The sequence below is a fragment of the Rhipicephalus microplus genome, chromosome X, assembly GCF_043290135.1.
Source record: "Rhipicephalus microplus isolate Deutch F79 chromosome X, USDA_Rmic, whole genome shotgun sequence".
NCBI lineage: Eukaryota > Metazoa > Arthropoda > Arachnida > Ixodida > Ixodidae > Rhipicephalus > Rhipicephalus microplus.
This window is the reverse complement of record NC_134710.1, coordinates 444,262,732-444,283,158: the sequence shown is the minus strand read 5'-3', so window position 1 is coordinate 444,283,158 and position 20,427 is coordinate 444,262,732. Positions and strand designations below refer to the sequence as shown.

At 47.3% G+C, this 20,427-nt stretch overlaps 1 protein-coding gene across 1 annotated transcript in view; it reads right to left on the bottom strand.

Moving 5' to 3' along the window:
* The window catches only part of LOC119184011 (splicing factor C9orf78), a 100,860-nt gene that overhangs the window by 44,416 nt on the left and 36,017 nt on the right, over positions 1–20,427 (bottom strand). The window contains exon 5 of the mRNA XM_037433842.2: positions 9,770–9,838. Within this exon, the coding sequence (XP_037289739.1) occupies positions 9,770–9,838 (69 nt within the window). The remainder of the gene's footprint in view (positions 1–9,769; positions 9,839–20,427) is intronic.

Genomic DNA, 20,427 nt, shown 5'->3' with positions numbered 1-20,427 from the left:
GCTTGTAAATGAAAGTGGAAGATAATTAGTCGGAGAGTGCTTATTTTCTTACTGCAACCGATTTCCCGATTTTTCACTGTACAAAAATGGTAAACGCAGCTAAAAAATTTTGTTAGGAGAGCAGTACCTTGTTACTTCGAAGTCACTGGAACCGCGAGAAATCTTTGAATCAAGCGAGTTTTCGAATTAATGGAACATGTTCAATGCAAAAAACTTGCAATTATTCAAAGTAATCAGTCCTGATCGTTTGCTGTGCCGGCAAGTTTGCGGCTTCAAGGGTTGCGTTTTTCCACAATACCTGGTCTTAATTTTGCTGCAAACACAGAGGAACGGCGAGCCTCGCTGCTGCCACAAAAAAAAAAAAAAAAAAAAAAAAAGAAAGAAAGAAAGAAAACACTGTCTTAATAAACTGAAATGCGGAAAAAACGACAAGCTTCACTAGAACACAGTATTGACACATGGCCAGCATGTCTCCTGCTCCTTGCTGTGTCAGCACGTCATAATGTGACCATTTGCCCATTTTTTCTGCTGGAATAATTTGATAACAGCCAAAGTGATCAAATTCACAATATGTTTTGGTTTAAAAACATGATCATTGAAGCTTTCGAACTTAGTTTTCGAAGTAGGCCTTCCAGGCAAATACTCTGCCAACAGTCAAGTGCGCAAATTGCTGGAGGCACCGGCAGTCAGAGGTTCGCATACATTGCGAATTCTGCCAAACTGTTCATAATGAAATTTCTGTACAATCCCAGAAAGAATTAGTAAATCATTACTATTAATCACATCCTATGTGTGTGCTCTTTATGCCAGTTGATAGACAATATCTTAAGTGCCTCACAGATGACCTAGACTGCCGACCCTTTTCAGAAGAGAAATTTTGGGGGCTTGGGAACATATGGATCATGCCGAACGCTGCTTAAAGGGCCTGCTCACATTTCTAAGCAAGACAGGTTTAGACTCCCGTCTTTAGAACATCAGCTAATGTAGAGACTTATGTGCGTGTCCTACACCGAACGAGACATTGTGTGCAGTGACTCGTTGTGCTATATCACAATCACCCTCATCATACCCTTCTCTTTCTTATCCTTTTCCTTTTACCCCCCTGAGGAGTAGCAGGCTAGAAACCCACTTTTTCCAGGCCGACCTCTCCTCCTTCTCATTGAACATCTTTTTCATTACAAGCTGACGTTGCGAAAAACATTAAAATACTGCCCGTGAGACATCGCTGTGTTACAGTGAAGCATGACTTGTTTCTGCAGGCACACGTTTTTGTTGACCACGACAACTTTTTTTTTTTTGTTCTTTTCTGTGCTCCAAGTAATAGGACTGGGATGCTTCAGCTGCCACTTATTAATATTGCTGCTTTGCATTGCCTTGTGGCACTTGACGACCATCGTGTCCGCGGTGAAATAGGGATAGAGAATCGGCACATGACACTCGAAGTTTTCGAATCAACCAGACTGGTGCTGACCGCCGCTTCCAATTATCCGCTCAGACTAAAATTAAAAAATATGTAACTGTGGAAATATTTTAAAATAAGCAGAATTTTGAAACAACTGTGTTCGAATTAATCAGGTTTTATTGCATTATCAAACTACAGGTAAAGTTTTTCTTTTTTTCAAAAATTTGCTACAGATATTATCAAGGCCGGGAGAAAAGTGAAAGGATGGTCGTTAACTGACCAGAGAAATGAGCTGAAATTGCAATGCAGTTCTGTATAAGTGGGAAGAAGATGTTACTATTGAGATAAAACTGTGTGACGAAATAGAAGCCAGGGCAAGGAGGACAGTGTGCTCGAAATTCTAAAGCAGTGCTTTAATTCACCCACCCTTAATTCAGTTACTTGTCAAGATACACAGACTGTGGTCATAAAAATGATGGAAACAATGCAAGACTGTTCTTAAAGAGACCCAAAACTGCCCAGAACATAAAATGAGACGACTTCACTGATGGAAAGATTGTCCCTCACATTGAATCCAACCAACCCTGTTTTTTTTCATGAGAGGTGAATTGATATTTTTATTTCTGAATTTAAAATTTCGAAAAATGACCTGTAGTGCCTCTGGCGGCAAAAACATGAACGATGCGATGTCCCCGCTCATGTGACCCTTGATTGGTATACGCGGTCGACGATTTTATCTTTGGTATTTAAGAGGGGACATGCCTTTGAATATGAACTTTTTTGTTTATGGTCGGATATTGATGAAAATTGGCACAGACACTAAGAATGCCTCACAGTGCTTCCATGAAAATTTCGAGGTAATACCAGAAATACTTAATGAGAGACAAAGTATTTCTTCATTGAACCTCGTGGAGGAGCTTAAGAATTGATAAAATGACAAAAGAATAGTTGGTAATTACTATACGCACAGGAAAATGTATGCTGAAGAGGGCCGTGTCTTCAAAAATAATTTTTTTTGCAACACTAAAACTTGTAGTCAACGTTTTCTCCAGCGACACTGTAATGAGCATACTTGCACTACAAACAAGAAATGCTACGAAAAATTCTTCAGGGAGTAAAATGAAAAACTATGATCGCAGCCTGTTGAAGCACGCTTCAAGGATTGTCACAAAACAAACGGAATCAAAATCTGTGGAGTGGTTGCCAAGAAATCAGCTCCACCAGCTGAGCATAATGCCAAAAAAACAGTATTAAGAAAACTGCGCTTAAAGTTTCAACTTCTCTTTACGTCTCTAAAACACCTAAAAATTGCGATCTTAGATTTGTCTAGTGGTATTTGACTTCTCAGGCATGAGGCTTCTGCACAGAGTGCCTTTGCTGCCTTTTTTTTTCTTTCTTTTTTCATAACCTCCTTTTTTTGATCTACCAACGACAAGTATGGGTTTTAAACCAAGTTCTTTGTATAAAGGAGTGGTGTGATAGGCATGACAAAAAAGAGTGAAGGCCATATACTGAAATGAATACACATCTTCCTTGTGTTCAAGCTGTCATTAGCGCATTAGGTACTTCATTGGGTACTAAAATGTTCAGTGATTAAAAATATTCACTGAACATTTTTTATATTGGGGTACGGCGCCAAGGACATTTAAATCGCATCACAAAAGCTTATTGACAGCACTTCGTATGACCGTGGAGTGGACAGCCGCGTGGACAGTGCAGCTGGCGCGTGATGCACTTGGCAGTGGCATTTGGTGACGATATGCGAAATGTGTAGCTACGATGACAAAAAATCAGCGCGCACTGCATTTGGCATCGCATTTTCGAGTGACGACGTGCGAAACTGCTAGTCGCTGTTCTGAGCAATCCTTGGCAGTGGAGGGTGTGTGTGTTGACGAGCTTGACTGTGGGGTCCACTGCCGATGCGTAAAAATACCCATCCACGGTTCCCAGGAGTTATCGAGTGATGTGATTCATTGTTTGTAAAGAAGCACGTGGCAATGAGTGGGCTAGCGCGTCGTTCTTACCCGCAGTCTCGTCATCAGCAGAGTTAGGCCTAAGACGACTCCGATGATGTCCCGCACTCGTGGACCGTGCGCCCGCTCTGATCGTGCATCTGCTTACAGCTCCTAACTAAAACGTAATATCCTAAGTGATCGTCGAGTCCTGAACACGTCACGTCACGAAGTAGCGATTTTCGAGAGCCATGTCCTTGCGACACATAAGCAGCAGACTACGATCTCCCAAAGCGAGATTGGGCCAATGGCGAGGCGAGCTGGGGCAACATGGTGGCCACCGCTAATCAGGGGCTTCGAAGCGACCTTCAAACATTTTCCTTTTGTGAGCTTGGTTTAAATATGGAGGAGCCAGCTGAGGCGGGAATTTCGAACAGGGAGAGATGCTCTTTCCGATGAGCTCAAAAAGATAGCTCCTGGCCCCGTCATTTTCTGAAAATTGCCATATTCTTGCGATTTGCAGAAATGTTTCACTACCTAGGAGGGTGAAACGAATTTTTCAAAGCACTTCTGGGCTGTTTTCAGAGCAGACATTTTGGAATCAGACAGAAAAAGTGTTCCAGAAGCTGAAAACTTGATTTTCAAAAAATCATTTTTTCTCCCGTCTTTCGCGATTCTAAGCCGCGTCCCCCCTTAAAGGGACACTAAAAGCAAATAACAATTTATGTCAGCGTGAAAGCTCAATGTATGACAACGTCTAAAATGGCAACATTATCAACAGCAGTACCCTACATACTGAGAAATAGAGCTAAATATATCATACAACATGTGCAACGAGTGGGAAATTTCGGAAATGATCTCGATGACTTGAAAGTGTTTGACTACAACTAATCACTAGTAATGAAATTAGCTGCAATAACAAAAGAACCTTACATGCATCAACAGACATAATAAAATGCAGCTTGTCCATTAGTGTTTCATTTATAGAAAAGAAACTCCCTGCTATTATTACTATAGAGAATGGCACGAGTGGTTCAAAAGTTCAGTCTTTACCTGGCTATGCTGGATAGAGCAGAAAATTGTTCAATGACCGTTGTTGCTGCTGTGGCTCCCGCTACTTACGCTCTGCTGCCACTAGTGTCGGCAGCTGCACAGTAAAGGCAGGCAACATTGGGTACGGCAACCATGACGTCAGAAGGACCGCTTTCAGGCGGGTGATTTATTCTATAAAAATGTACGCATAAAAATGTACATATTGCCTGCAATATTACCCGATAAAAATTTACTTATCAACCTGCATTAGTAGCACGCATTAAAGTGGCACTGCCTTTGCACGAAGTAATGACCAATGCTCGTCAGCACGTCTTGTGCAACTTTTTAGAATGCTCCTGAAACCATGCAGGCAGCTTCCAGGTTAATAAGATTTCGGAGCAACGTAGTTTTCCTACGTACACTTTGTCTCAGAAATGACAAGCTCTGTTACTCGGTTCCTGATGTGTTCTAGACCTGTATAAGTAGTATGATGTGTTTTGGTCCTGACATTGGTTATCAGCAAGCAATGAACATTTTAGAAAAGCCATTTCCTTCGATGCAAAAGTAAACCATCATTGTACCGCTCGCACATTAATCCCGTACTTGCTCTCATCTCAGGTGCAATACTGGAAACACCTTCAGGATGATGTGACGTAAGAGTTAAAAGCACCAAAAATGATTAAATTCAACACATAGAATCTAGTTTCACCTGCGATAGTTATATACATGCTGGAACCTTTACTTTGTCACAAGTGTTCACTTCGGGCATAGCTCTCCCACTCTGCACGTGGTGCGCCACAGGCAGACCTGCCAAGTACTGGAACACAGAATTAGGAAGACCCTGCCTGAGGGGGGGGGGGGGGGGGCATTTTTTTTTTAATTTTTTGAACAAAAAAGTGCACCTTTCGGAAGGACATGGTCTCCAGGCTTTTCAACTGAACTACCTCTGCATTAGGCAGAGCAGAGCAGGGTCTGTCGGGGAAAACTTGTGTTGCATGTAGTCGCACACTGTCACAAAGTAGTGCCGAACTGCCTCGAAGAGTTCCTGTTGTTCCTTGGGCTTTAGCTTGTCTTATTTTTGAACAAAGGTGGTGGTCGCCGACTTGGCCCTCCTCAAGAAGTCTTCTGTGTAGGTCTGGTTGTAGCAATGTCCAGCCTGGTCACACTTCGCAAGGAGAACATGTCCGAGAGTTTTGTCAGGCATGGACGGCCGAAATTCAGTTCTTGTTTTCCTCACAAGGCTGAAGAGACGCTCACACTCGGCATTGCTGTGTGGAATTGACAAAATTCCAAGCATAACCTCAGCAATTCGGCTGAACTTCAACCTTCCACTTGCAGTTCTCAGCTGTGACACCATTCTTCACTGGGCATCCACTCGTTCTTCTTGTAGAATATGGGGAGGAAGATCCTGAGCCTGCAACTTGGAAAACTCTACTTCCAGTGCGTCGACCGCTTCCATTTTCGACTCTCCCGGTTGGAAAGGTAGCATCGCTGGAAAAGAGTCCACAAAAAAGTGAACCTTTCGTAAGGACATGGTGTCCAGGGTTTTCAGCTGAACTACCTCTGCATTAAGCAGAGCAGGGTCTGCCAGGGGAAATTTGTGTCGCATGTAGTCGCACACTGTCACAAAGTAGTGCCGAACTGCCTCGAAGAACTCCTGTTGCTCACTGGGCGTTAGCTTGTCCACCACAGTCCTAGTTTCCTGTCCAATGATGAGGTCCTCGTCCCCTTTCTGTGCCTCCCTGCTATGGTAGTCCAAGTTGAGCAGCTCTGGGCTTCATTTCAGCCACGATGGGTTTACAAATCTTGAGAAAATGTCTCGAAGAAGTTCCAAGAGAAGCGACCATAGCACGTGGATCTGGGGAGCTTGTGCTTGCAAGGAGAGGTTCACTTTCTCGAAAATGGGAATAATATTCTGCAAGAAGAGACAATATGCTCGGTTGGTTTCCAGGCTGAGGAAAACAAAAAGCCATCCTTCACGTGTTGGGCAGTGCTGGTCAGTCTTCTGTGTGCAGGAAACCTTGGCTTTCTTCGCTGGCACTGAAGGAGCCTGTGTCAAGTTCTTTCTTTTCGTTTTGCACTGATCAGGCTTTTCTGCTGGAGCTGTTGCTTGCTTTGCTGCTGCCTTTGGGATCTGGTATGAGTCCAGAAAGCTGAGACTCTTTTTGTCCTTCACTTCGTGCAAGAAGCTCAACAAAGGGTTTCACTGATCCAGGAGCCTGGTCAAGCATTTCCCAAGAGATAGCCATCGAGTTGGGACGTGTTTCAAGATTTTTCTGAAGTCTGCATTATGAATTTCCTGAAACTGCCTCAAGGCCTCCTTCCTCTTAGCACTCTTTTCCAGGTAATAAAATATATCTACAAGAACTTCGTCCACTTTTGCTGGAAGGCACACTGCTCCCTTCTCAGCTGCCAAGTTTATTAGGTGGCATGCGCACCCGATTTTAATCAAATTTTCTTGGACTTCCGTCAGCACCGCTGCCACGCCATTTTTTTTACCAAGCATCACGTTGGCGTTGTCGGAACAAAACGCTACACAGTTCGTGACCGGTATATGAAACGACGCGAGAGCCTCCAGAATTAGGTTGCCTATGTTGCGACCACTTGCTTGTCCCGTCAACGTACACAAAGAAAGTAGTCGACTCTCAACTAAGCCAGACTCCCCCACGTATGTCACCACGATCGGGTGCAACTGCGAATGGCTATCATTACTGTTGTCGATGGCAACCGAGAAAACTTTTTGCTTCAAGGAACTCACTATGCGCTCCTGAGTATGGTTTGCCATCTCCCCAACAATTGCACTTGTCTTGGTTCTCGCACAGCCGTACCGCTTTGCGACATCCGAAGTAGGGAACATCTTTCGTAGCAGGGGACCCACGTGGTCAGAGACGGTCAATGGAAGGTTATGTTCCAGCAGAAACCTAGTGAAGAGACATTCCGCTCGGATCACGTCACTATCAGAGTTCCGCTTTGAAAAAAACTGTCCCAGCTGCTGCTGCTTTTCTTGGCATTGCACTAGACTTACGTGTTTTTTGGATGAAACGCGAGCGACAACGTCGGTTTTGCCTCCGTGAGAAACGCTGATGTCGCAGCCACACACCGTGCAGAATGCAAAATGCTTGCCCTTCTTCGATTCCACGATGCAGGGGAATTCGGATGTGTACTGCTTCAAAAACACCTGTAAGTACTGTTTTCGCTCCCGCTCTTTACTAAGAGCCATGGCTGACAGCAAACCAAGACACCAACACCACTGCTCCGAAGCACGCCAACTCAACCGCTAACAAAGCACAACATGACGAACATCGCAAGCTCGATCAACTGAGTGATGGCGATGGCAGTTGGTTTTGATTAGTCTCACCAAAGTTGCCAGACCAACAGTAAATTTTCAGCTAAAAATGGCTAAAAATTTCCGCAAAACTACGTTTTTGCACGCTTCATGGAAGATTTTTGCGTCAACCGTACAACCGTACAAAGGGGTCAGAATTCGTACATTGTACGGGTAATCCGGAAGACTTGGCAGGTCTGCACAGGCAACGTGCACTTTCCCAAGGATATTGCACGGCCAAGAGGGACAGTGTGTTGGTGCAGGTAGCGGAGCATAAGTTGCTCTGCTACCGGTTAAGCGCGTGGTAGCAAAGCGTAGCGCATATTCGCCTTCGGGTACCCCATCGCATGTGTCCAATAGTGGTTTCGGCCACGCTGGCACCCAATCACTTTAATACCTGATTACGAATTGTAGACCACACGCCAGCATCCCTCCATGGGCAGTGAAGGGACCGAATAAGTACCAATTTAGCAAGTCTCTGACGAAATAGGGCCACTTGTTAGATTAAATGGGCATCCCATGGACATGGTGAAAAAACGGCATGTCACTATTTCGATGAACTCGAGCTATACATACTACTTAAGTCAAACTTCTAGTCCCCAAGAGGGAGAAAACATAGAGTCGTACATATATTATTCCCAAGTTCTCTACACCCCAGCCAACAGATTTCAAAGACAGCTTCGAATCCATTCAATGTGATAGGTACCCAACTACGACCAATTCCGCTTGAGCCTTTTTCCCTCAGAGCTTTTAAAGCATTTGAAATTCTCGCAGAGTTTTCAACAAAAAATGAAATTCCATCTTCGATTCCTGTCCTACCTGCGAGGTGTAGTTCTTGTAGAAGTTCAGTGCCCTGTCTGTCATTTTATTACCAACCCATTTCTAGTGCTGTTAGTTCCCTTCCTGATAATGTACCAAACAGCCCAGATAGATGCACCCCCACAGTGGTGCCATTTTCTTAGACTGACAGTGAAATTATGATTGATTGATTGATTGATTGATATGTGGGATTTAACATCCCAAAACCACCATATGATTATGAGAGACACCGTAGTGGAGGGCTCCGGAAATTTCAACCACCTAGGGTTCTTTAATGTGCACCCAAATCCGAGTACACGAGCCTACAACATTTCCGCCTCCATCGGAAATGCAGCCACCGCAGCCAAGATTCGATCCCGCGCCCTGCGGGTCAGCAGCCGAGTACCTTAGCAACTAGACCACCGCGGCGCAGTGAAATTATGACTCGGTGCCATACTTTTTTCTGTCAACGTGAACATGGTCGGTGTTAATTCTGGGTGCCTTTCCCCTCACCAGACAACACCTGCTGGCACAGCAACCCTCTCTATCTCCATGGCTCCCTTTCTTTCTCTCCCCCACTGTCAAGGTTGTGGGAGAGTGAGCAAAGGGCACACACTGATGAGAAAAAAAGGCCTTGACAAGCCTATATGTCTAAACCTTGACTTCAGCCACATTCCCTGTTTGGTGATTTCCTAGTCAAGCTTCTAACTTATCATGCCTTGCATGAGTGGCTCAAGTCAGTACTACACTCAAACCTCACTAAAATGAACACAGGTATAACGAAATATCAGTTTTAACAAAGTAAATGAAAAACAGTCTTGCAAGTGATACAATGTTAGAAATAATCTTTATGGCGAATTTACGAATATAACGAACTTACTTTTTTGCGAGATGCAACTTTGTTATAATGAAGTTTGAGATGAACCCGAAGTTTCTGGTTTAACGTTGTAGCAGCAGAATCAAATATGAACTACTGGTGAGGAATTACAAATAGCTCTTTCCATCTTGTCAATAAATAGTTATCACCTCTGTTCCCGGGTCTTTACATCCGTATCCAAAATACTAGTATTGCTTTCAGTATACTGTTTACAGAGCCAACATGCCCCCTACAAACCATTATTGAGAGCTAAAATACAAGCAGGCAAGCTCAGGATATCTCTGCCAGGACCCCAGTGATTCAGCAGTGGACTTTGAACTACACGATGTAGTGAGACAGGGCCCACTTCAACAAAACAAACAAAGAAAAAAAACACGGCTTACTGTAGCGACAGCTCTGGCTCTTGAATGCCACCTCGACGTTTAGCCAGTTCCTCTTCGATGTATTTCATCCTGTGACCAAAAAGCCATTCACATTAGAGAACTGCGTAGCACAACATGACACATCACAAAGCTTTGCACTGCAATAATAGAATCCTTGTAGTCAGAAATCCCGTAATAGTGATTAAAAAAAAAAGGAATATTGATTACTCAAAAGATAGAAAAGTGCATTTTTTTCATTTTTGTATACAGAGTGCACAGCAAAAATTTTAAAAAGCGATCGAAGGAATGCACAGTCGTGGTCCACCCAATTATGGATCTTGAGCAATTTCTGAAGTAGCATGAAAGCTGTTCTGAAGTAGATAGATGTGTTTATTAAAGTAATTTCCAGCAAATGCAATGTGCATTACAATGTAGCATCAGCGGCAAGGGTGAATGCTGCATGTGCAGGGGTTTTCATGAGTAACACGTGTTGAATTGTCATTCCATTCAACAACAAAAAAAGCTTGATAATAACAAAAACAACAGCAGCCCACCCAATAAAAATATAGAAAAACAAAAAAATGAAAAAGTGTTGCATATTAGAAGCTTCCACTTCTGTTGCCTATGTGCACAGTTCGTTTTACATTCAACTATTTCAGCTAATGCCTCATTGTACACAATAACTACTTTTATTTGGTGCGCAAATAATTATACAGCGTGCATGTCCCATGCAAGAGCAAGTAAGTCGACTACACAAGTAATGCGACTTCACACATGCAACACAGAGGCTCTACTGCAATAAATTTTCTTTGATGCTGTGAAGCCGTCTTGACATAGACCATGATGGTGGCTTAATGCCGGCCACCACAGAAAATGTATGTAGGTCGGCGGTTCTCTTCTAGGTTCTCTTCGCAAGTAGGGGAGTAGACCGAACTACTGCTGCCATGCGGGTTGGTGTGCCAGTGCGATCCTGCCCCCTGACATGCCACATCTGCACAGGTGGTGCCATGACATGGCAACCATCTCTTCCTGGCTCCCCTGAAACAGATGTTTTCCCAGACTTTCACCGATATATTGGCTCTCTCCATTTTCCATGCAGCAAAAGATCGTGAGTATGCTAGGTGGTCACCACCTAGCATACTCACACAGTGAGATGACGCAGCTTCACGGTAGTCAGAAATGTGGTCTTTAGAAGCACATCTGGCACACGTGGATTCTCCTCTGAAAGTAAGAGAGCCGACACCATACCTCTGGCACTTACCCGTGGATTCAGAATGTATGAATGAACTCTTAGCTTCATACAGCCTATTTTTTATAGTCTCAGTAGTTCACTGAACCAAATCATCATCATTATTTGATTTGTTGGCTTCTGATGATATATGGTGTTTTTTGGCGCAAGGGCCATTTGATGGCCAAAGAGCGCAGTTCATGAGACAGGAATGTGGACGATGATTGTGATTAGCGGCTGTATAAGGGCCATAAAATTCCTCGCGGTAAGGCGGGTAAAAACATACAGGTAATAAAATCATGACCATGCCGTGAAAGGTGTGTGTGGTGTGAATAGATGAACAAAGTTGGTAATAATAAAAGACGATGGTGGATATGTATGGCATTAGCACAAGTACCTCACACGTTCATACCCTTGCGTCCGAGGGCCGTGAGGCAAGTGCTTTCCAGTGTAGCCACCGCAGCAGAAACCTCTCTGGAGAGGTTGTGCTACGGAATGCCCGGGTATATGATATGAAAATTATGAATTTCTTTTAAAAACGCTAACAATGATTTATTACTAAAAAGCGGTTCCCTGCCAACGAACATTGCAGGGTGTAGAGGTATATGTTGTCGGTAGGATAAAGGAAAGTGTTGTCTTCTTAGAGTGTCTAACTGTTTACATTGAATTAAAACGTGAAGAACTGTTAATGCCTCACCACATTTATCACACAATGGTGGATCACCACCGGACAAAAGATGTGTGTGTGTCGGGTATGTGTGTCCTATCCTGAGTCTTGTTAGTGTTACCTCTGTTAGACGTGATTTTGATACTGGTGGCCAATGGCCAAGGTGTGGCTTGATAACGTGTAGTTTGTTTTGTATATGTCTATCCCACTTGCTCTGCCAGTAGTCCCTGAGCTTTCGTTTGAGAGAGGGCTTAAGATCAAGGGCCGGGATTGATATGGGTGTAGTGGCGGTGCTTTTGTGGACGGATGCAGCGAGCTGATCCGCCCTCACGTTGCCTTGAATCTCACGGTGCCCTGGCACCCAGCACACTACAACATGTTGTTTGAGTGTGCAGAGTGTGCACAAAATGAAGTAAAGTGAGACGAGGACTGGGTTTTTGTGTTTTTTAAGAGTGTGCAGAGCCGTAACCACACTGGGGGAGTCCGTATAAATTACTGCTTTTTGTATTTGTAATTGTTTGATGTGTTTAGCTGCCACCAGTATCGCGTAAGCTTCCGCTGTGAAGATACTTGTGCGTGGATGTAGAAGGCCAGCATCTGAAAAGGATGGGCCAACAGCAGCGTAGGACACAGAGGAGTTAGTCTTGGATGCATCTGTGAAGAACTCAGGACGTGTGTATTTGTGTTGAAGTTCCAGAAAGTATGTTCGGATATGGGCAATAGGTGCATGTTTTGTAACTTCTAGGAAAGACACATCGCAGTCTATAGTCTGCCACTTCCACGGTGGCGGGTATGCAACAGGAGCCATTAAACTGTGTTCAAGTGACACTTCAGTTTCTTCAGCTAGACACTTCAGGCGAACTGAGAAGGGCTGCCTCATCGAAGGCCTGTTTTGAAACAGAGTTGAGCTCGACAAATCATTAATTGTAGAGTATGAGGGGTGCTTCTTGTCTGCTTTCACCTTAAGGAAATAAACAAAGGACAAGTAAGTTCTCTGCAGATGAAGCGACCACTCATTTGACTCAACATAAAGGCTTTCTACGGGGCTGGTGCGAAAAGCAGCCGTAAAAAGGCGGATGCCCAAATGGTGCACGGGGTCCAGCATCTTCAAGGCACTTTGAGTAGCAGACTGATAGACAATGGCCCCATAATCTAAGCGGGTGCAAATGAGACTTCTATAGAGGTTCATGAGGCATTGCCTATCACTACCCCATGTAGTACGTGACAACACTTTTATAACATTCATGGCTTTTAAACATTTTGTTTTTAAATACTTGATGTGCGGTACGAAGGTCAACTTGTTGTCCAAGATTAAGCCTAAGAATTTATGCTCGGCTTTGACGGACAGACGTTGCCCGTTCAGTCGATTGTCAGGTTCCGAGTGCATGCCTCTCTTTCGAGAGAACAAGACACACGTGCTTTTTTGTGGGTTAAGTCGAAATCCGTTTTCATCTGCCCATTTGGAGACATTATTTAAACCCAGCTGAACCTGCCGCTCACACATGGCCAAGTTGCATGACTTGAAGCCAAGCTGAACGTCGTCGACATATGTACAATAGAACATATTGCGGGGAATGGACAAGTGCAAAGAATTCATTTTGATAATAAAAAGTGTGCAACTAAGCACACCACCTTGTGGCACGCCTGTTTCCTGGACAAATGTTTGGGAGAGAACGCTGCCCAGACGGACACGGAATGTCCGGTTTGACAGGTAACTTTCGATTATATGAAACATTCTTCCGCGCACACCAAGGTGGGACAGGTCTCTTAGAATTCCGAAACGCCATGTTGATTCATACGCCTTTTCGATATCGAGGAACACAGAGAGAAAATATTGCTTATAAACGAAGGCGTCTCTGATCTGTGCCTCGATACGAACAAGGAGGTCTGTGGTGGATCTACTTTCTCGGAACAGGCACTGAAATGGGTCGAGCAAATTCTTTGTTTCAAGGATATGTACAAGTCGGCAGTTTATCATTTTTTTGAATACTTTGCACAAGCAACTTGTAAGTGCAATAGGCCTATAACTTGAAGCTAAAGAAGGGTCCTTGCCCTCTTTCAAAATGGGAATAATAATAGCCTTTTTCCAGGAGGTAGGGATAGTGCCAGAAAACCAGATAGCATTGTACAAACAAAGTAAGGTTTTTCGTGTTTCGGCTGGTAGGTTTTTTAACATTTCATACACCACACGGTCAGAACCTGGGGCAGAAGTACTGCAGGGGTTTAGAGATGTTCGGAGCTCAGCTAGACTGAAAGCTTGGTTATATGCTTCGTATCTAGTGGATTTGTGTTCGAGTTTCTGCTTTTCTATTCTTGTTCTGTATTTTTGGAAAGTGTCAGTATAGTGGGACGAGCCGGATACCCGTTCAAAGTGTGCACCGAGGAAGTTTGCCTGATCTTCCAAGGTTTCACCCCGAGTGTTTACGAGTGGGAGTGAATGTACTTTTCTTCCTGCTACCCTACGAACCATGTTCCAGACTTTGGCCTCTTGTGTATACGAATTTATCCCTGATAAAAACTTGTGCCAACTTTCTCTTCTGGCCTGCCGACGCGTTCTCCTGCCTCGAGATTTTATTTTCTTAAAGCTCTCAAGGTTTTCCGCTGTCGGCGAGTACCACAGCAACCTCCATGCCCTGTTCTGTTCCTTTCGCGCATTACGACAGTCTGTGTTCCACCATGGGACATGTCGTTTGCCGGGCATTCCAGATGTTTGCGGTATGCACTTGGCTGCTGCGTCAGTTAGAAAAGCTGTGAAATACTGCACAGCTTCATCTATGTTTAACCTACATATGTCTGTCCAACTCAAACGTGTAGTGTTATGGAACTGTTCCCAGTCTGCTTTGTTTATCAGCCATTTGGAAACGTGTAGAGGACTTTCATATGTTGTTTGTGAACTCAACACTACAGGAAAATGGTCACTACCATATAGATTATTTATGATTTTCCATTTGAGTAGGGGTAGGAGTGAAGGTGATACGATGCTGAGGTCGATAGACGAGTAAGTTTTGTTGGCAACATTATAGTATGTTGGCTCTTTCCTATTCAACAAACAGGCACCGGAAGAGAAGAGAAATTGTTCAATGAGACGACCTCGTGCATCACAGCGAGAATCGCCCCACAGTCCACTATGTGCATTTAGGTCCCCAAGAAGCAAATAAGGTTCTGGCAGTTCGTCTATTAAAGACTGAAATTCATGTCTTTCAAGACGGTGATGGGGAGGTACATACAAAGAGCAGATGGTGACGAGTTTGTTTAACAGTACCGCTCGAACAGCCACCGCCTCAAGAGATGTCTGGAGTGGTAAATGTGTACACGCTACTCCTTGGTTAATAATAATGGCTACGCCACCGGATGACGCCACAGCATCATCTCGGTCCTTTCGGTAAACGACGTAAGCACGTAAAAAATTTGTATTGGAGGATTTTAGGTGTGTTTCCTGTACACACAGCACTTGAGGCGAGTATTTGTATAAAAGCTCTTGTACGTCGTCGGGGTTTTTAAGCAGTCCTCTGACGTTCCAATGTATAATTTGTGTGTCCATATTGGAAGTAAAGTAGTGCTATGTGTACGTTAAGCGAGTGACTTGTTTAAGCTGGAAGGTCGAGCTCAAGTACCAGGGCCATTGTCAGGCCCTGTTATGAGCTTTTTAGTTCTCTTGGCGCGCTCCAGAGAGCCGCCCCGTTCTTTTGGCACCAGGGGTGCCGCCGTATCCATTGCCTCCTCGGAGGCACTGGACGCCCCGCTCATGCGAGCTGGTTTTTCGAAGCTTGGGCCTCGCCTGGCGAGGTGAGGCCTTGAGACCCGAGGACCCTGGAGCCTCTGGTTTCTGTTCAATAGTAGGCGGAGTAGACTCAACTACTGCCGCCTTGGGGGCAGGCGCCACAGCCAATGGCTCGCTCTGCGCAGGCCGAAGGAGTGGCGAGGGCTGGTGCGACACTGCCCCCTGGCGCGCCGCATCAGCATATGTGGGGCCATAAAATGGCGAGACTCTTTTTCTTGCTTCTTTAAATGTAATGTTTTCTTTTATCTTTAAAGTGATGATCTCTTTTTCTTTTTTCCAGAAAGAACATAAACGTGAGTACGCGGCATGATTTCCGCCACAGTTCACACAGTGTGATGGTTCTTCGCAATTGTCAGAATTGTGGCCTGACACTCCACATTGTGCACAAGTTTAATGACCACGACAGCTTTGTGAGCCGTGGCCATACTTCTGGCATTTAAAACAACGACGCGGGTTAGGTATGTATGGTCTGATCGACGTCTTTGTGTACCCTGTTTGAATACTTTCTGGCAGATTACTGGAAGCGAACGTGAGTATCAGGTGTTTCGTTGGTGTTACCTTGTTGTCTCTTCTAATGGTGATCCTTTGTACATTGGTCACATTCTGACTCTTCCACCCCTCCAGAAGTTCCTCTTCAGTCAAGCCGAGCAAATCAGCATCAGATACTACTCCACGGGTTGTGTTCATCGATCTGTGTGGTGTTACAGTGATGCGAGTTGTGGGAATCTGAGGCGCGCCCGCGACCATTTCGCGGGCATTCCGCCACACGGCCACACCCTTTTGCTTTCCTGCTCCGTTAACACCACGTGGCGATAGATGGCGCCACGCGCGGGCACGGCGCGCGCCACTACGCGCGCCGAGAGAGCGGTCTCTTGCTCCGTGGCCGGCGCCGGGTAAGCACGTGTTTTCCTTCGTCCGCGTCTCCTTTGGGAAACGCGGACTATAGCCTGCCCGGGGTGGCCTTGGGCACCCCGGCAGGCGTGTTTACTTGAGTGCTGGCTTCGGTAGCGTACGCTAAGCCCAGAGTGGTGCCTAGTGCTTGAAGTGGTCGTACCACAACGAGCCGCACTTGCGTTAGGCCTACGCGTACGAGGTTTGCCCTAACACTCGCGACCAGGCCCATTGGCCATCGTGAGAGTGCGCAGCATAGCCGCGAGGAACCTTTTCCCGACCGGCGTGTCAAAGCTCGCCATTGCCAGCTGCGACGTGCTCGCGGTTTTCCCCTTATTGTGAACATGTCCGCGTGCGGGTGCCTTTGCTACCCGCGTCCCGGGAGCGGACGTTGTGCTGTTGTTCGGGGTGCCGCCAGAGGCAATAAAGTGTTGTGTACTTTTACATTAGAACACTGTCTATTTGCCGCGCCGCGCTAAACGCCTTATCAGTTGAGCGCGCGCGGAGCGGTGCGCTACACGCGAGTAAACGGAGCAGCGGCCTTGTGGCTCGCTCAGCGTGAACCCGCGGTGATCGTCCGCTGCAGTTAGTAGCGGCGCCACCACACTGGCGCCCAACGCGGTATCAAAGGCTCATTAAGCCTTTGATTAGTCTTAGCCGAGTCGGCCCGCCTTTGCGAATCAGGCTCGCCGCGTTTGCCCGCGTTATGTCTGCTCCGCGTGAGTCCTGTCCGCTGACGCTTTTAGCAGATACCGCATTGCTCGAGAACAGGGCCAGTGCCCCCTTGAGCATCACCATCGCGCACCCTCACTTGTCACAAGCCCCCAGTCGGGATGACACGAGGCGCTACGTATCAGCTCCCACTGGAGAGGTAGCGTGTTTTGGGTCCGGGGCCATAGCCCAACCCGAACAGTGCACAAGGGCAAATTGGACTACTACTGCTCCCTTTGGAATGCATGGCAGTTCCATGTAACAGCGCTCCGAAACGGCTCTCAGTGGAGCTTCCGGGGCGCAGATCGGCACCGCGGCCTCAGCCGTTGCCGAATTTTGCCCGCTGGCTGCTATGCAACCTAGCAGTTTGGTACCCAACGCCGTATAAAAGGCTCATTAAGCCTTTGGTTAGTCTTAGTGAGCCAGTTCGCCTGCGCGATTCGGGCTCGTCGCAACATGTCTGCTCCGTGGCATGCCGCGTTGCACAAAGAGGCCACCGCCTCTATCGACGGGCGCCCTTCGGCGCTCGCCTGTGTCGTCACCCCTTTTTGTGGTGAACACACTCTACGTACTAGCTGACGCGCTATCTCGTGCCCCCTGTTGTCTGCCGAGAACCTGGCTTCCGGTGCGACGGCCGCTCGCGGTGCCTTAGCACTGGCGTCGGGGGCGAAACAGTGGCGAAAAGGGGGAGTCCCCATGAGGACGACCTTGCCTGCTATCCAGGTAAGCGGCGCACTGCGTAGCGGCCGAGCGGGGGGAACTTTCCGAAGGCCACCGTGCCGAGAGCGAACCCGTGACGCCGTGCACGCGGCGGTTGCTGCGGTCCTGAGTGGGCGCGATACCAGACTCCCCCATTTGGGAGAATGGGAGTTGCTTTCGGCAGCGAAGAGCTACTGAAGGCTCAGCAGAGTGATCCGTTTCGAGTCTCGGAGGGACAGAGCGCCGTATACGCTGCTTGCTTTGCGGCGGGCGCGATTAGGGGGCTGAACAGCGTGTGTCGCTGAGTCCCCAGCGGATTCATTTTGCTGGACCATGACGGGCTCCTGCTGAAGTATATAGCCACTGACGACGAGTCCATAGACCCGTTTAAGGTGGTTATGCCCAAAAGTCTGAGAGCCGCACTGTTGCGAGCCTCTCATGACGAGCCCATTTCCGGTCACCTGAGTGGCTCTAAAGTTTTTGCGAAACTGAGCAAGGTTGTGACTTGGCTTGGCGTGAAGCGTGACATTTTTCGCTATTGCCGTTCCTGCCACGTCTGTCAAACGGTGAAATCAAGGGGTGGCAAGCCGCCCGGCTTGATGAAACCGACTGTCAGTGAGCGTCCGTGGCAAGTAGCCACCTGCGATCTAATGGGGCCGTTTCCCAGGAGTAAGCAGGGGTTCATACATCTGATGGTAGTTGTTGACCATTTTTCCAAATGGGTGGAGCTGTTTCCGCTGCGGAAAGTGACAGCGCGAGCGGTGCTAGAGAGGCTACAGGAAGTGTTTTGTCGGTTCGGCTTTCTGAAAAGATTGATCACGGACAATGCGTCGTATTTCACCGCTCGGGTGTTTGGTGATACGTGCCGTTCCCTAGGAATAGATCACTGCACCACTTCGCCCTACCATCCCCAGTCCAATTTGACGGAGCGAACCAATTGTACGCTCAAACCGATGTTGGCGGCCTTTGCCGAAAGTCAAAGGGACTGGGCAGACCATTTGAGTGAACTCGCGTTTGCAATCCGAACCTCCGAGAGTCGCTCTACTGGTTTCTTTCCCGCCTTCCTTAATTTCGGAAGGGAGTTGGCAAATCCGGTGACCAGTGTCATGCAATGCCAGCTCAGAGACGAGGAAGAACCGGCAGACTGTTCTGCTTACGCTTCCACACTTCGGGACAGACTGTGTCGAGCTCTCAGTAGAGCGAGGCAAAGTTTGGCATCGGCCAGGGCCGAGCAAAAGGCCCAGTACGACCGAAAACGGCGCCGCCTTTCATTTAAGGTGGGTGACCTCGTCCTGAAGCGCAACCACGCTCTTAGCGATGCGAGCAAGGGTTTCTCAACTTCGCTCGCTCCAAAGTGGCTTGGTCCGTACCGAGTGGAAAAAGCTTGGACTCCACTTGCGTACTTGCTGAAAGACCCGCTTTTGGGAAAACTCAGTCGTGCCCATATCGCAGACCTGAAAGCCTTTGCGACGAGGTCTGACGAGCCTGCACCTGCGCCCAGTGGCTCTTCGCGCAAGCAACGGCGCACACCCGGCGCGGCAGACCACATTCGGACCACGCACCGGTATAATCTGAGGAAGCGGTCACCTTAGTGATTTCGCGCCGGACGGCGGGCTTATTTCCGCAACCGAAGGCCCTCATTTTAACTTTCTAGTCTCGGTTAGCTAACTTCTTTACAGCCAGTGCTTGCAAAGAAGTCTGTTCCGCCCAGTTACAGCTGCTGATTGTCATGTGAGTGTTGTTGTTTACTTGATATTTTTTTTCCGTGCTTTCTTTTTTTTTTCTTCTCGCTGGAGGAGGGGATTGTGAATTGGTGCTTTAGCCTGGGGAGAGGGACAAATGACACTTTGCGCTTCCTTTGCGGTGCGCGTTTGGAGAGACCCGACCATCGGAGGTGTGTGTGCGTGTGTGTGTGCGTGTGGCGACAGCTTAAGAAGTCACCGACCCCTACACCACTTTGGACTCTGGAGGTGTTCGGAGACCTGCGGTCCTTAGGCAGTCCGGTTGCGCCCGGCTCCCGACCGTCGCTGATAAGCTCTGCTGGCCTTTCTATCACAGCTCCTGCACGAGGCCAGCTGTCGCAGACGCTGTGCACGACTCGACCGACGCCGCAGGACGCCTCGCAGCCAGTAGATTTGGCGACCTTGATTTCAGCAGAAGGGCCGGCTGTCGCAGCGAGGTCCATCCGAACCTCCACCGAGGCGGCGTTTGTCGGACTCGCAGGGCTGTCGTCAACATCGGCGAGACGAAGGTGAGCCCGTTCCTCGCATGAAGGCCTCAACCAGAACCCTCCCCTTGAACTCTCGCATCCACGCAATCACCCAAGTCAGACATTACGTGACGCTGCCCCTCCGAGCCGTGGACGCGCTCTTGCGTGAGCATCATGAACTCCCGTTACCCCCCTTCCGCGGAGCCATTGTATTTGTCAAGTGTATTCTTGTGTTGTTTATTTTTTTTCTTCAGCAGCAGTTGCAGAGCGAGGCTGAGGCTAGCTGTTGCCCATTGCATGACGCCTTTATATGTATGGGCGACGACCGGCTGCCTTTGCAGACCGGTATATAGGGTGAATTAAGGAGAGGAGGATGTGGGAATCTGGGGCGCGCCAGCGACCATTTCGCGGGCATTCCGCCACACGGCCACACCCTTTTGCTTTCCTGCTCCGTTAACACCACGTGGCGATAGATGGCGCCACGCGCGGGCAC